General features: G+C 27.2%; 7 protein-coding genes across 7 annotated transcripts; 3 read left to right on the forward strand and 4 right to left on the reverse strand.

Moving 5' to 3' along the window:
• Positions 1–613: 613 nt before the first annotated feature.
• OCT59_013128 (uncharacterized protein) lies at positions 614–2,739 on the forward strand (the record flags this gene model as incomplete). The annotated part of the gene is made up of 6 exons (XM_066140623.1): positions 614–695; positions 834–861; positions 952–1,029; positions 1,438–1,523; positions 1,617–2,313; positions 2,394–2,739. 6 exons carry the CDS (start codon positions 614–616, stop codon positions 2,413–2,415), a joined length of 993 nt encoding a protein of 330 aa, XP_066001492.1. The 3' UTR covers positions 2,416–2,739.
• Positions 2,740–2,878: 139 nt separating this feature from the next.
• OCT59_013129 (uncharacterized protein) lies at positions 2,879–3,507 on the forward strand. Its single transcript, XM_025315988.2, has 3 exons — positions 2,879–3,029; positions 3,116–3,223; positions 3,294–3,507. The coding sequence occupies exons 1-3, from the start codon at positions 2,913–2,915 to the stop codon at positions 3,345–3,347; spliced, it is 279 nt and encodes a 92-aa protein (XP_025181627.1). The 5' UTR covers positions 2,879–2,912; the 3' UTR covers positions 3,348–3,507.
• On the reverse strand, positions 3,416–6,788 carry OCT59_013130 (uncharacterized protein; the record flags this gene model as incomplete). Its single annotated transcript, XM_025310519.2, has 18 exons — positions 3,416–3,706; positions 3,769–3,912; positions 3,991–4,104; positions 4,172–4,439; positions 4,525–4,639; positions 4,714–4,836; positions 4,906–5,014; positions 5,087–5,136; positions 5,212–5,324; positions 5,393–5,544; positions 5,619–5,759; positions 5,841–5,942; positions 6,018–6,061; positions 6,130–6,195; positions 6,276–6,360; positions 6,422–6,465; positions 6,581–6,677; positions 6,786–6,788. 18 exons carry the CDS (start codon positions 6,786–6,788, stop codon positions 3,617–3,619), a joined length of 1,860 nt encoding a protein of 619 aa, XP_025181628.1. The 3' UTR covers positions 3,416–3,616.
• Positions 6,789–7,310: 522 nt separating this feature from the next.
• Positions 7,311–8,065, forward strand: OCT59_013131 (uncharacterized protein; the record flags this gene model as incomplete). The annotated part of the gene is made up of 4 exons (XM_025325366.2): positions 7,311–7,323; positions 7,401–7,493; positions 7,587–7,793; positions 7,881–8,065. The coding sequence occupies 3 exons, from the start codon at positions 7,311–7,313 to the stop codon at positions 7,772–7,774; spliced, it is 294 nt and encodes a 97-aa protein (XP_025181629.1). The 3' UTR covers positions 7,775–7,793; positions 7,881–8,065.
• Positions 7,801–10,207, reverse strand: OCT59_013132 (uncharacterized protein; the record flags this gene model as incomplete). Its single annotated transcript, XM_025315989.2, has 9 exons — positions 7,801–7,968; positions 8,063–8,195; positions 8,268–8,786; positions 8,887–8,954; positions 9,043–9,630; positions 9,702–9,709; positions 9,792–9,892; positions 10,037–10,117; positions 10,199–10,207. 9 exons carry the CDS (start codon positions 10,205–10,207, stop codon positions 7,877–7,879), a joined length of 1,599 nt encoding a protein of 532 aa, XP_025181630.2. The 3' UTR covers positions 7,801–7,876.
• A 793-nt stretch (positions 10,208–11,000) lies between these two features.
• On the reverse strand, positions 11,001–11,991 carry OCT59_013133 (uncharacterized protein). Its single transcript, XM_025315990.2, has one exon. The coding sequence runs from the start codon at positions 11,931–11,933 to the stop codon at positions 11,238–11,240; it is 696 nt and encodes a 231-aa protein (XP_025181631.1). The 5' UTR covers positions 11,934–11,991; the 3' UTR covers positions 11,001–11,237.
• A 2,007-nt stretch (positions 11,992–13,998) lies between these two features.
• Positions 13,999–14,724, reverse strand: OCT59_013134 (uncharacterized protein; the record flags this gene model as incomplete). Its single annotated transcript, XM_025310520.2, has 1 exon — positions 13,999–14,724. One exon carries the CDS (start codon positions 14,722–14,724, stop codon positions 13,999–14,001), a length of 726 nt encoding a protein of 241 aa, XP_025181632.2.
• Between the last annotated feature and the right edge of the window lie 1,216 nt (positions 14,725–15,940).

Here is a 15,940-nt window from a genome sequence, read left to right on the forward strand (position 1 = left end):
ACAATTCACGTGCGGAATAAATCCCATAAATTTTAATCACTTTATCAGATTGATTATATCTATAACTAGATAAATAAAAAAAATTTTTTTTTAACTTTCGAACCTTCTTTATGGCAGAAAGCGAACTCTGTTCTTTTTATTTTTTGATTAGGATGTGTTCGTCTTTTTTTTGCTTTAAAGAAGAATATAAATTTCCGTCTACTTATCTACCGTACTCAATTTAAAATTATTTATGTGTGTATGGTTCGTCTAAACGGAAACATTACGAAATTAAAATATAAAATTAGACTACAAAATATGTGTAGAAATGTAGAAATCGTAAAACTTGCTTATTAAATGGTCAATTAAAGATCAAAATTTGATTTAAACATCTTGAATATCTTGAATGTATAAAATAAAATAAAATTTTAATTCGTGTAATTAAATTGCTGTAAATTAGAATATTTGTTTGATCTCGAGGCAAAATAATAGAAAATAATAAACACTGAACTCAATTGACGATCAGATGGCGATCATTTTAGGAGTGTTACACACCGTTTTGATATAAAGACCATTTGTGTATTACCCTTTCTCATAAACAACGTTAACGAGTGTATTAAGAATAAGTTAAATAATGGAATTTTATAGAGGATTATCTATTGACTTTAGTCATTTGCTGGACGAGTCTGATGATTATGACGTTATCATTTATGCTGGTAAAGAACCAAATGTTAGGAAATTCCACGCGCACACAGTTATTTTGCGTGCGAGATCTCCTTACTTTCGTAGAGCTTTGTCAAGAGATTGGGCTAAAAAAGAGAACGGTTCTATTGTTTTTCAGAAGCCGAACATAGCACACGAAGTATTTGATGTTATTTTAAAGTTAGTATAACATTATTATTTTGAAGTTGTATATTTACAGTGTTTAGTCAATGTGTATGTATACCTTTTCTTTTTTTTGTTTTCTGGTAGGTATATTTACAGCGGCACAGCCGATTTACTCGCACAAGAAGGTGGGATTATCCTTAATCTTTTGACTGCCTCTGATGAGTTAGTTCTTCAAGAATTGATCATTTATGCACAAGATCATCTTATTCAACAAAAATCCGACTGGTTGCAAGAAAATGTGATACAAGTTTTGCATACTGTTGGATATTTAGAAGCTTGTAAAGATTTACAAAATTTTTGTTTGGGTTTAATTTGTCAGGATCCTTATTGGTTATTCGAATCAAATAATTTTCGTTCATTGGATGAATCTGTTCTTATACCTCTATTAAAACGGGACGATCTTTTAATGGAAGAAATTGAAATTTGGGACCATTTAATTGAGTGGGGAATTGCACAAAATCCAACACTAAGTGAAAATATTTCAACATGGTCTTCTGATGACTTTGAAGTATTGAAGAGTACCCTTGAACAATGTATACCGTTAATTAGATATTTTAATATTGACTCTAGTGATTATTGGGATAAAGTGAGACCTTTTAGTCAAATTTTACCAAGTGATTTGCATGAAGTCCTCTTGCAATATTATTGTAAGCGAGGTAATATAAATTTAACCGATACAATTATATTACCACCAAGAAAGACTGGAATTCAATCAAATATTATAAAATTTAAACATATTTCTTTAATAGCAAAATGGATTGACAGAAAGGAAGGAAGTGAAACTAATTTAGAAAAGTCTAAATACGATTTTAATAGGGTTCTTTGTGGTTCAATTAGTGGCTTCACTGCCGCTAATTTTCACAAGAAATGTGATAACCAAGGTCCAACTTTAGTTGTAATTAAAGTAAAGGAAACCGGAGAGATTATTGGGGGTTATAATCCAATAAGTTGGAGAGGTTTAAATAACAATCTAGATGGTGGTTGGATGTCAGCAGCAGCTCCATCGTGGACTGTTTCAAATCGTCATCGTCCTTCTACTTTTGGAAGTTTTTCAAGATCTACTTATGAAGTAGGTCCTTATCAAAGTACCCTTAATAGTTTTATATTTTCATTAGGTGATGGAAAGGATCTTTCGAAAGCAAAAATTAGTCGAATTCTTCAAGATAATATGTCAACAGCTGTTTTTTCATCTCCACGGCATGGTCCTTGTTTTGGACAAAATGATTTACGAATGAATGATAATTTTAACGAAGCTGAAACGTGTACATGTCAATGTTATGATTATGAAAGTGAAATAACTGAGAACCATAATTTTTCTGTTGAAGAATATGAAGTATTTCAAGTTGTGAATAAAGACGGACAAGAAACTTCAAATCAGGCTTCAACCTCACCAATGCAACAGATGCATCCTCCAAGACCTGAACTTACAAATTATCCAACCGCTTGGTAAGAAAGAAAAAAAATTTTAATTTGCTACTTCGTCATTTCCTTAATTTTAAATATCGATTTTAATTTTTATTATTTAGGGGAGAATTCATGCATTTTTGAAAGAATTAATTTAAACTTTAATTAATTCGATTCATATATAATGTATGCCGAAATTATCCAAGCGTGAATTTATACAATATAAACGTTATTGTATGAATTATATGTAAAGTAACGAATTGAATTCGAGTAAAGTTGTAAAAATGTATAAAGAAAATTTTGAAAATTGATTTTGTTAATATTATATTTCTGAATATACTTTGTATATTTTGTAAATTTTTGCAAATTTTGAGAAATGGGTGATCTTAGTTTAAGCTTTACAAGTAAAACCAATTTTATTGTAATATACATAAAGTTTATATATATTTATTTTAAAGTTTGTAATAATCGTTATAATTCGTAAATATTTTATCATATTGACATTTTTTCATAATAAACCTGTCAATCGGGAACAAAACACATATTGCACACGTGTAACATTAATGCCTATATGATATGTACACAAAAAAGGTAAATTTTTTTTTTATTCCCTTAATCAATGTTTTAAAAAATAAATAAAAATGACAAAAGCAACAGAAACTGCAAGATTTCTTGGTATAATTTTGTTAACATATTTTATTTTCTTATTTAACATAATTCCCCTTCCTCAAATAATACAAGAAGAAATTTTACCAGTGGTAAGAGAAAATTTAAATATTTGATATATTGATGATAAATTTTTTAATAATATATTCTGTTATATATGATGATAATTTATTAAAAGTTTCCTTGGTGGGTACTTGTGTCATTTGGAGCTTATTCACTTGGAAATATCGGATATCATGTTTATAGATTTAGAGATTGTGAAGATGCTTATCACGAATTAATGGCGGTAATTAATTATGTCTCAACTTTTTCATATCAAATTAAATATAATATTTTACATATTTTTTTTTTTTTAGGAAATTCAAATAGCAAAAGACGATTTAAAAACAAAAGGTGTCACAATAGATTAAATTAAAATTAAAATCATTTATAATTTCTTAATATAATAATTTTAGTACTTTAATTTTTCTCCTAATTATTAATGATCAAACTTAATATATTAAGTAAAGTAAAATATACTTTAATATAAAAATAAATAAATAAATAACAGTTTCATTATATATATGTTTATATTTGGTACTAATAATAATACATTAAGAAAAAAATTAAGTTATCTACTTATTAATAAAAAAAAATAAAATAAAATAAAAGTTTCCTATTTCAACTAATTAAATCCAATTTATTCAAGTAATTGTCGGAACCTTTCTTGAATTTCTGTTTGCAATTGTTGATAACGTTCTCGAAGAGCTGTTTCACCTTCAGCAGGATCCTTATAAAAAAAAATCAATTAATATAAAATGTTTTTACAATTAATAACCAAAAAAAACTTACTTCAAATTTCATAGAACTGAGTTTATAAATAAGGTCATTCATTGATTCTCTAATCTTAGCCCATGTTATCTCATTATTAGTAACTTCAACGGCATGAGTGGCAGAATTATAGAAACCAATCATATTCTTAAGTAACCAAGTAGTCTGATAAAAATTAAAAAATTTTAAGTATATCATTATATAAAAACAAAAAAAAGGAGTCTCGTTTAAATTAGTATTTACCTTATAAAATGGACAATAACGATCATAACTTGAATAACCATTTTGTTGTAAGAAATCGTCTTTTATAATTTTTGCAATTTCCAAAGTGATTTTATCAGCCTCACCAAGTGCGCTCTAATTTAAATTATAATATAAATCACCGTAATATAAATAAATCAAATAAATTAGAAGAACAATATACCTTTCCAACAAGCTGGACAATTTCAGATAAATCTTCTTCCTTTTGAAGGATCTCTTTAGTTTTATCTCTGAGAGCAATAAAATCTGGCTCATTCGATTCATAAAATGTCTCCAAAACTTTGAGATATTTTGAATAACTCAAAGACCAATTTACTGAAGGGAAATGTTTGCGTTGAGCTAGTTTTTTATCTAGACCCCAAAATACTTGCACAATACCAAGTGTTGACGATGTTACAGGATCAGAAAAGTCACCACCAGGTGGGGATACACTATAAAATTAAATGACAATTTTTTGATTAAAGATAACAAACATTCATATAAATATAACTAGATTGTTTCAATTATAAAGGATACGCTCCAACTACAGTAACACTTCCGTCGCGTTTTGGATTACCAAGACACGTTACTTTACCAGCACGTTCATAAAAAGAGGCTAAACGAGCACCCAAATAAGCAGGATAACCACTATCTGTAAAATAAAATGGAAAGTATATTAAAATCAGGAAATATATGACGAAACAGTGACAATATTTATTAACTTACCAGCCGGCATTTCAGCCAATCGACCGGAGATTTCACGGAGAGCTTCAGCCCAACGAGAGGTCGAATCTGCCATCATTGCAACATTCTTGCCTTGATCACGGAAATATTCAGATAATGTAATACCTAAAAAAAATACGATAATACTTTAAATAATTGATACATATTTAAAATTAATTAATTAATAAAACTCACCAGTATAAATGGAAGCTTCACGAGCGGCTACAGGCATATTTGAAGTATTAGCTACCAATGTTGTACGTTTCATGATGGATTCTTGACGACCATCAATATTAATGCTAAGCTAAAGACGGAAACACGAACAATATTATATAACTAATTTTAATTTGATTACTATATAAACATTTTATCCTACCTCTGGGAAGTCCATTAATACTTCAGCCATTTCATTTCCACGTTCTCCACCTAAAAAATTTAATCAATTATGCATATAAATCTTATCATTTTTTTTATAGCACATAAAAAAATTCAATAACTTACATCCAACATATATAATAATATCAGAATTAGAGTACTTAGATAAAGATTGTGATATAACCGTTTTGCCACAACCGAAAGCTCCAGGAATAGCAGTTGTACCACCTTGTACACAGCTAAATTTTGTATATACATAATAAGTAAAATTTAAATATATTTAATAAAAAAATACTGTAAACCTTACGGGAAAAGAGCATCCAAAACACGTTGACCAGTCAATAATGGATAATTAGCTGCCAATTTTTCTGTGACAGGGCGAGGCGAACGCACAGGCCAAATTTGCATCATTGTATGTTTGGATTTTTGACCTTCGAATTCAGTTTCAAGTACGATGTCCTATTCAATTATATATTAGCATTGATTACTCACGCAATATAAAAATTAGAATTGATTTTTACGAATTAACATACCTCTAAAGTATAACTGCCTTTTCCAGAAATATGTGTGATTGTACCAAGGGCTTTTGGTGATAGCATTATATTATGAGCATTCACTAAAGAATTTTCATAAACCTTGCCAAATATATCACCACCAGTAATATGATCACCGACCTGAGGAGAAATTTTTTATTATTAGATTTACTTATTACAAACATGATTCTTTTTTTAAAATAATTGGGTAACAATGCATACTTTGTAATTTAATGGTTCAAAATCCCATTGTATTTTTTTATCCAACGCGGGAGTTGCGATACCACGTGGAATATATATACTATCAGAAATTTCTCGGATAGACTACAATAATGAAAAGCGATTTAGTACTAATATGAAGGTAATTTAAACAACTAATTATTCTATAATAGTAATCACCCTAAGTGGTCGTTGAATTCCGTCATAAATATTACTCATCAAACCTATAAAGGAGGAAATTAGGATCAATCGATTTTATAGATTTTATAAGAAAATAAAATTTGAAACGTACCAGGTCCTAACTCAACTGAAAGAGGTTTTCCGGTTTTTAATACTGGATCTCCAACAGTAACTCCAGCTAACAGTCATAAATTATTCTTTAATATATGTGACAATCATCAAAAAATAGCCTGTAACAAGAGTTATAAAAAAACTTACAAGTTTCCTCATAAACTTGAATCGTTGCTTTGTCACCGTCAATACGAATGACTTCGCCAACAAGTTCTTCGTGACCAACTCTCACCTTCATAAAATTTGCATAAGAAAGGATTTTTAAGATAAAAACATATAACATGATAACTTACCAATTCATACATAGCAGATCCATTCATTTGTTCCGCAACCACGACTTGATTAAAAAAAAAAGGCAATCGATTATTTAGCTCCAACAAATTTAGGGTTGATGTTTAAATATTTGGTTTATTAGTGTGATTACAAAAAACAAGGTAATGTTGCTTGCTTACCTGGACCGGACACACCATAGACATAACCAAATTCGCTCTCTCTTTCAACATCTTTTATTTTTGGTAAGTTATCTTTTGCGTTAGATAATGCTCCAGCCTAAATTAATAAAAAATAAGATCACATTTTCATCGTTTTTAACAGCTTCTTTTTTGATTATTAAAGAAATATTTTTCTTTTAAAATTATAATAAAAAGACGAACATACCATCTCTTGAGTTAATTAGTTGGAGAAAGAAAAAGGCGTAGAGGTATAACTAGGGCGTTTTCGTTGTAACGGTTCGTTATTTCAGTTTGATCGATGAATACCAAAATGTGATTATCATTGTAAAATCTATAAAATCTGATCACTTCATAAAGTAAATTTTCTTGTAGATCTATGACTTTGTGATTGGTTAAAATAAAGATCTAGATACCGGCAAATATGATCATTATATTAAACTGATCGCGCATCGTGTTCATATCTTTATATCAATCAAGGGCAAAGTTAATCAACATGTTTTTGACCGGAAAAACATTCTTAAAAATAAGCATATGAAAAGAAAGAGTTAAAGGGGTGTATAAGTCAATAAAATTGATGCAAAGAATCAAAAGGAAAGGAATTTTTGTACTATTGAGATTTGAAACTGCGCCATGATCAGTTTATCGGCAAAAACCGAAAAGTTTGTGCTTTCCTAGATGACGATCATTTTAGATTTTTTTTTTCTTTTTTTTTTTTTAATAGTGAATCGTGATGGGTAAACCAAGTGTGTGGTTTTTTTATAAGATTTACAAATTCTTTTTTTTTCAAAGCTAATCCTCTTTCTTTTGAAATACGATTTAGAACGAAATAGAATGCAAATGGAAATTGATAATGAACCAACATCACCTCCAAAACCTATGAATATTGATAAATGGTCTATTTCTTCACAAGAAAGTAAGTTTCATTATTGAAGTGTCTTGTGAATTTTTTTTTTTTTTAATTACGTGTTTTAGATAAGTTAGATAAATCCATTAATCCTATGTACAGGGAAAGGTGCTGATAATTTACTTCACAAAATTAAAAAGAAACCAAAACCACTTCGAGCAAAAGCAAAAAAAAGACGAGAACAAGGCATAAAACGAGCATTGAACATTAAAGAAAAGGAAGAAATTAAAATTGCTAAATCATTAGAAAAATTGAATAAAAAGAAACGTTTGAAATCAATTCAGGAATAAATTAAAAAAGTAATTATTTGTAATTATTTGTTTCTAATTAAGATATTATTTTTTATTTATTATTTATTTGCGTTATATCTAATTTTGAATTATTCATTTAATTTAGTGAATAGACTTTGTGCGCTTTCTTCCATTCTCTTTGTTAGTATGTAGATAAATAAAGTAAGGACGCTCCGCTTTCAATTTCAAATTAACTTTTTAAATAAACAATTAATAAATTAAATGATTAGTTAATATATTGTATTATGATGATGAAACAATAATTAATATAAATAATATATTATTTACTTCTGTCAAGTTCCAATTCAATTATACATCTATTCCTTATTAGTGCCAACATAGGCCAAGTAGATTGTTCTCCTTTCGAAATCCAATAGTCCAAAGATGAATAACTTGGATTAGAGAACAGGGTTTTAAAATCCTAAAAAAAAAAGTGAGAGAATTTATCAATTTAAGTTTTTATTAAAAATTGTGAAAAAAATATTGTACTTACCGAGAATGTAAGATAAGGAACAATGGTAACATTTCCCGAAACCTTTTCATCAATCAAACCTCGGAAATTTTTTGGAAGTAAACCCATATGTCCAAGTTGATTGATTCGGTGTCTAAATTCAGTAGAAAAAAGATGAGCGCATTTAATCAATATATTACTACCAAATTGTTCCTTTGCTATGAAAGGAGCGATATACGGATTTGCTTGAGAGACGATGAAATGATTGACGTTAAACAATTCTGAAATTCTTGTCAACGGAGATTCACTCTCAGTCGGAACTGTATCCGACCACTTTCTCCATTTAATTTCAGTTGGAGCCCATTTCACAATATTTCCAGCTTTATCTTTGGCCAACAGATCAACACTATCATAAAGTCCCATCATAGCAGTAGAAGCGCAAGCTGCACTACGTATTAATACGTTAGGTGCGGTCAAATAGTTAAGTAGTTGAGGAACTTCATATTTTCTAGTTGATGATACTGTGATGTTTAAGATCCTTTTTGTTTTAGCGTATGCTTCCTTTTTATATATGTATAAAATAAAGGGTGATTTAAGAATTTTTTAATTAAAAAAAAATTAAAAAAGAGAATAAGAATAATAGAATAAGTTAATAAATTACTTCAAATGTGAGATCTCCAACGTTACTTCGAACACAATCTTCCAACACTTTGACGTCCATAAAATAACCTAAATTTTTTTTAAAAGAAATGAATGAGAGTTAAACGATAAAGTCTTGAACCCAAATAAAATTTTTTTTTATTAAAAGATCATTTACCATGTTTTAAGAATCTACTTATTTTCCTTTTTATATTTCCTTTCTTTCCTTTCTTAGCAAAGGCACCTAAATCTACACCACCTTCTTCAAAAATACTTGGTAATTCATCATCAGTTCTAATACAAACTAAAGCGGCTATCAAAGCTCCAATGGCTGTACCACTAATAATTCTAGGTAATAGGCCATGTTTATATAAAGCTTTAACAACTCCTAAATGATATAAACCAAATGTTGCTCCACCATATAATACCAAAGCGGTACAACCGAATGATTGACGGGTATCACTTAAAAATTCTATTTTTGAATATTGTGGAAGATCTATGAAATCTTTTTCTGATATATATTCTAATTGCGTTACCACCTCTTTTGTATAATCTTCTATCAATCTTTTGGTTCCTAAGTATGATCTACAAAATAATCTTGGATCGTTTATACCTCCCAAATTCCGTAAAAGACCTGATCTTAAATTATAAATCATTGATAAAACATCATTTCTTTCATGAAGGTCTTTAAGATGAGTCAATCTTTTTTTAATCATAATATAATCATAGTATTGAGATGCCGGATCTTGTTTCCATTCATCATTTGCTAAAATAAATTTTTTAAAAAAAGTAAATTAAACAATCTCAGAAAAAACCACTTTGATCTATTTAGCTTACCTAAAAGACTATGATCAATGAAATTTCTCGTTAATATATATTTATATATTTTTTTTATTTTTAAAGAAAAAAAACAAATCACATATTTACTTGTCTAGCTCTTGTGCTTTTTTTTGCCATTCTGTGTATGTTTTCGCATGTTGCATTTCATTCCTTAGTATCTCCGCCGGTGTCTTTTTACGTCTCAATTTCTTGAAAAAGAGAAATAAAATTTAGAATCGATTTAAAATAATAAAATTTAGAATCAATTTAAAAATAATAATATTTAGAATCGATTTAAAATAATAAAATTTAGAATCGATTTAAAATAAAAATTTTCAAAAAAAATAGCTTACTTGAATCCATAAATAAGAAACCTGTAATATCCGAATAACTACTGCGGATATTATTGAGGATATAATAGTGAAAATTTTATTCTATTAAATAAAAAATGATATTGTTAAAAATAAAAATATATGTACATATATAAAAAAAATAAAATAAAATAAAATACGAACTAGCAGCATTTACAGTAATCTAATAATGAAAAATTTTTTCAAAGGGGAAAGAGGAATTTGAATGATCCTTTATATATGAATTATCTAAAATACCGAAAATACACGAATTATCATATGAAAATATAATTGAATTGCATAAAATTTTGAACCACGTGTTATGTAAATTGCATATGTAATATATAGTTCTGACTCTAATTGGTAGCACATCTTATCTTTTATGCATTAGAAAATACTTGATATAAACTTGACTTCAATGAAAGAAAATTAACAGATTATCAATATTAAAGATAATTTCTATTTTGAAAAAAAAAATGATTCGTAAGCAATGCGATGCGACCAGCGCCAAATGCTCGAATTGACATGACAAATTGACAAAAAAACATATTTTCTTATCAACCAACAAGAAAGTCAGCTGACCAAAGTTATTATTTAGTAAAAATTTGCGCCAGACCTAATATAGATTTGAGGCGAATCTATTGGCCTATTTAAGGAATTGAGATTGAGATTAGCTTTAAATCTTAATTTTTTTTTTTTAGTCTGCAAAGTTAGTTAGATAATTATTGCATTGTTATTGTATAAAAACGTCAGAGATGAAAGCAAACATATAATATTTTTATATGACCATCCACTATTATAATATAATTATAATATACATACAGTATTAATTTTTTACGATTGTTCCACATTTAGAACTGATCGATAGAAGGTCAGGATGCATATAATTGATATAAATAGTACATAAATACTGCGCAAGTAACTGCGCAATACTGCGCAATACTGCGTAAATTACACACAATTTGTTCATTACATGTAAAAAGTTTGTTTGTGATTTGTGATGTATTTTATTTAATTAATATATATAAAAAAAATCGAATATTTGGTCACATACATACATACATACATATTACATACATATTATTTTCTATTTTACATATTTTTTTAATGCCCGTTTACGATTTATATCTCTATATTGTACAATTACATCTAACTCTTCTTATTCATAATCTTATTTTTTTTTTTTTAGAACTTGAAAGTTCATTTACGGAAATAATGAAAAAAATATTTCATCTTCTTTCGGTTCATCATATAATTCGAAATCGACGTCAAATTTTGGAAAAGAGTTAACGCTCGTAGGAGGTATAATTGGCATCGAATTATTAACTAATGTCGTATTTATCGTTGTATTTATCGTTGTATTTTTCGTCGTATTTATCGTATTAATTATCGGATTATTTATAGTATTATTTTTTATCGTATGATTTATTTTTGATTCTTTTTTGTTTTCGTTGTTTTTTATCTTGACATATTTTCTCTTTGGACGATATTTTTCATGAAGTTCTTTGGAGGCCAAAGATAAGACTTCGAAGAATCGAATAACATTCGAAGGTTGATATTTCCATTCTTTACTAGCATAATATGTTATTTCTCTTATAGTTAATTGTTGATTTTGATTTAAATTTTGTTTCTTAATTTTTGCGATATAATCCATTAGAAATAAAGTAAATGCACTCTGGGAGTTTTCAGGTGATCCATTTGACATTAATCTGGGAAGTAATAAAACGGGAAGGGATAATGTTAAATTATAAGGAGGTCCAGAAGTGACCGAAGGAGTATAATATGACATCAAAACTTGAAACGAAGTAGGTTGTGAATTTGTTAAAGTTGTTGGTGAAGTGAGAGAATTTTGGGTTTGAGGTTTATCGTTAAGATAATTTTTTGAATTTGATTTCGGCATTTTTTTTTCCAAAATTTCTTTACTTTTTTTCGATTTTAGAGGAAAGCAAATTTTTGCTAAAGAAAAAAAAGAAAAAAAAAGGGAAAAAAGTCTTTAAAATCATCTATTTATAAAAAAAGTACATATATATATTTATATATTAGTATATATATAATTAAAATACTCCTTTCCTCCGGTTGAATTGAAAAAAATGAACTCATTAGACCAAATTAGGTAACCGCAATCTCCGATCCTCAACATAATTTGATATGCTTTTATTACTTTTACTACGTGACATAACAGGTAATTACAGTGAAATCAGCCCGAATATATGTTTCATCATATTCGGTTATCAATTTAGGGTATGATTAGGAATCTTGTTTATGCGTCATTTGCCCATTTTTGCTCAGTTTTCTTATTTAGGATTAGTCTTGGAATTATTTCTTAGCAGGGCAAGGTCTTGGTTATGTTTCACACCCTTTTAAAATTCGTTTCAAAAAACTTATTCTCTTCAAAGAAAAAAAATAATAAAATAAATTAAAAAAAGAAATAAAATAAAAATATCTTTTTTTCTCATTGAAAAAATTTACTTTTTACCCAGTTTACTAAAAAAAAAAAAAAAAAAAAAAAATTTCATTTCCTCACCCTTCTTTTCTTCGTTCTTTTCCTCCCCCCCACCATGGTCTCTTACAATTTCAATAACCTATAGGCTCGAGCGTGAAAATTTTTCCGAAAAAAATTATTGTAACAATAACAGAACTTAGGTGAAAGTAAAAAAAGAAATTTCACAAGATTTTCACAGAATTAAGGATTTTCTTTAGGAACAAAACCAATAGAAACCCGATTTTTTTTTGGTAAAATTTTTGTAGTAATTATGAGTAAAAAGAATAACAACAATATGTAACGTAAATCAATTTTAAAATGCATGCTAAATGAGTCAGTTATTTGCGCATACCTAGATTACTTTAATCGAATTCCCGTTTGAATGTTGTTTTTTTTTACTACGCAATTTATGTACTTATAATACTCCGACCACCTTTTTAGGTTACTTTTTGAATACCTCTTTTTTTTTTGAATTGAATTTCAACATCATATTACAATATATAATATATATTATTTATGTATTATAATGTATAATGTTTATGTATGTATATATTTATTATTTATTTAAAAGTAACACACACATATATATTACAGTTTAATTAAAAATCCATTCATTAGTTATGAACCTATGATAAAATTACAAAATTTAAAAAAATGTTATTGAGTTATCTTATCATCTTGAATTTATCTGCATACTTACGTCATTTGTGAGTCATTAACTCCGTTGAATATTCGAGAGAATCCTAGAATTTATAAGTTTTAATTAGAATTATTAATCCCATTTTTTTTTCTGTTCGGAAACAACCGGATGTTAGCCCCGTCGGATTTGAGGCTGATACGTACTTGAAAAATTGTCAATAACAAAATGGGTAATTGTAATGGTAAATCTTTTGATGATCGAATATTAGTCAAGAACTCATGAAATTTTCTAGAAGTATAATAAAAACATAAAAACCGTAATCACAGGACTAAAAAGAATCATTTCGAAAAGTTACACAAAAAAGGAAATTACTAGAATTCTTTAAAGAAAATTTTTAAAGATTTTATTCAAATTTGTCCATGATTTACATATAATTGTTTTTTATTGGATGATATATATATATTTTTTTTTTAAAAAAAAAAAACGTGATATATTCATATTTTAGTAATACTTCGGCCCTATTTGAAACGTTACTCTGTCTTACTTTGTTAACTTACTTATTTTAGTTACTTGGTAAATCTTAAAATCTTACTATCCTTAAAAAAAAACATATTTTGAACTTATTTGACTTAAAAAGGAGATATAAAACTATAAAAGTAAAAAAAAAAAAAAAATTAATTAATATATATATATATATATATACTATAAAAATACAGTATAAATTATACATGTATATAAATAATATATTAAAAAAAAAAAAAAAAAATTTTAATGTCTTAAAATAATCTTATTATATCTTATTTATCTTATTATAAACATATAAGGTAATTGCAACAAAGTTAATTAATAATGTTTAGTATTGTTTAGTTCTGATTCTGTGAGTTCATAGAACTCTTTCAAACTTATGCTGCTTTCATTCATTGTGTTGCTATTTTGTGATAATGAATTATAAATATCATCTAATGACAATAAATCGTATGATGGAGATGACGGGAAATCATCACCCAATGAAAATGAATTCGGTTGACATATTTCGTTCATCAACGATGAATCTCCCTTTAAAGGAAGTTGTGATGACAGATCGGACCGTGGCGCAGTATTGCTTCTAATGTTATCGAATCGAAGTTTATATTTCCGTTCGGGTCGAAATTTGTAACCAGGAAAAATCAAGGTATGAACTTGTTTGGCGGAAACACCTAATACCTCAAAAAACTGTTTAATTTGAGGAGGTTGATTACTCCATGATTTGCTGGCCATCGAACTTATATCCTTGATACATAATTTAACGTTGGATTCGGTCTTAATCTTGGCAGTAAAATCTTTTAAAAATATAAGCCATGAATTAAGTGGCCTGGGGATTTTCCCCTCGCTTTTAATTTTAGGAATTAATAATTCATCGAAGGGAAGGGTTAATTTATAAGGTATTTCACTAGTTAACAATGATATGAAGATCTGATATAAATCAGTATCATAATCTGATACGATATTATTTGAGTTGGTAGTCATAAATTGCGAAGGAAGGTAGTTGGTCATGCCTGAACTCATATAGGTTGATTTCGATTTTGGCATCTTTAAAAATAGTACCGATTTTTTTTTGTTGCAATAGAAACAAAAAAATTAATTAAAGAAAGAACATAACTCAAAATTTGATGGTTTATATATAATTCTAGATGAAAGGATAAAACGCCCATATGCTATTTGCTATTTATATTAACGGAGTTGATCTTCCCATCATTAAGATCGTCGTATTACGTTTCAAAAAAAAAAAAATAAGTTAGAATTAAAAACTTAGAAAATCGAATAAATCAAATTTTAATTGATAACAAGGAAATTCATGAAAAATATTGCAGAATCTTGTACAGAACATTAAGTAAACAAACAAAGAAACTTTCAACCCTTTTTAAAGATAATTATGGAAAATTTTACTTTGTATTTTATATACGAGATAAATTAAATAAATGATTTATGAAAGTATTAAATATATCAAACGAAAAATTTTTTAATCCTTATTAATTAATTAAATATAATAATTGTACAAGTATAATGAATTAATTTGGGGTATCATACAACTTATTATAGTCTAAACTGTAAGTCTGTAACTTAAATTATTGGTTTGTAATACACTAATTTATCCGATATCTGATATCGCAATATTCGCAATGTTCGCGCGAAAGATATACGATATATTACATGTATGTATGTATACTTTGACTTTTTTTGCAAAAGAAGAAAAAAAATAATAATAATAATCCAATAATAACCAAAAAAAAAATAAGAATTATAAATCAATATTATTAATTTAAGATAGGGGAATAGCAACAATAAAAAATAACAATACTAATCATAATATAGTAAATAATCAATCACATTAAAATTAATATAACTTTGTATATTATGTATCACATCACATAACATCAAATAATACATAAATCATATGACAGTGAATATAGAAACTCCGAATATTCAAACGTAATTCGCGTTGGGCGGAAATTCTTGGCTGAAATTCTTTAAAAAGTAATTTCATGGTACTTTGCACGGAATTATATGTATTTTAAAAACTTGATAATTCTTTTTTTAATATTATAATAAGTTAATTCATAATTCTAAATAAATTATTATTAAGATGTCATTCGTTCCATTCGTTCCATTCGTTCATAGTTTTTTTTCCTAAAAAAAAAAATAAAAAAAAAAATATAAAAATAAAAAAAATTAAAAATAAATAAAATAAAAAATAAAATAAAAAATGGCAAAATGTGCCCAAAACATTAAATTTGTATATAATTAA

This window comes from Rhizophagus irregularis, chromosome 20 (assembly GCF_026210795.1).
Source record: "Rhizophagus irregularis chromosome 20, complete sequence".
NCBI classification, from domain to species: domain Eukaryota; kingdom Fungi; phylum Glomeromycota; class Glomeromycetes; order Glomerales; family Glomeraceae; genus Rhizophagus; species Rhizophagus irregularis.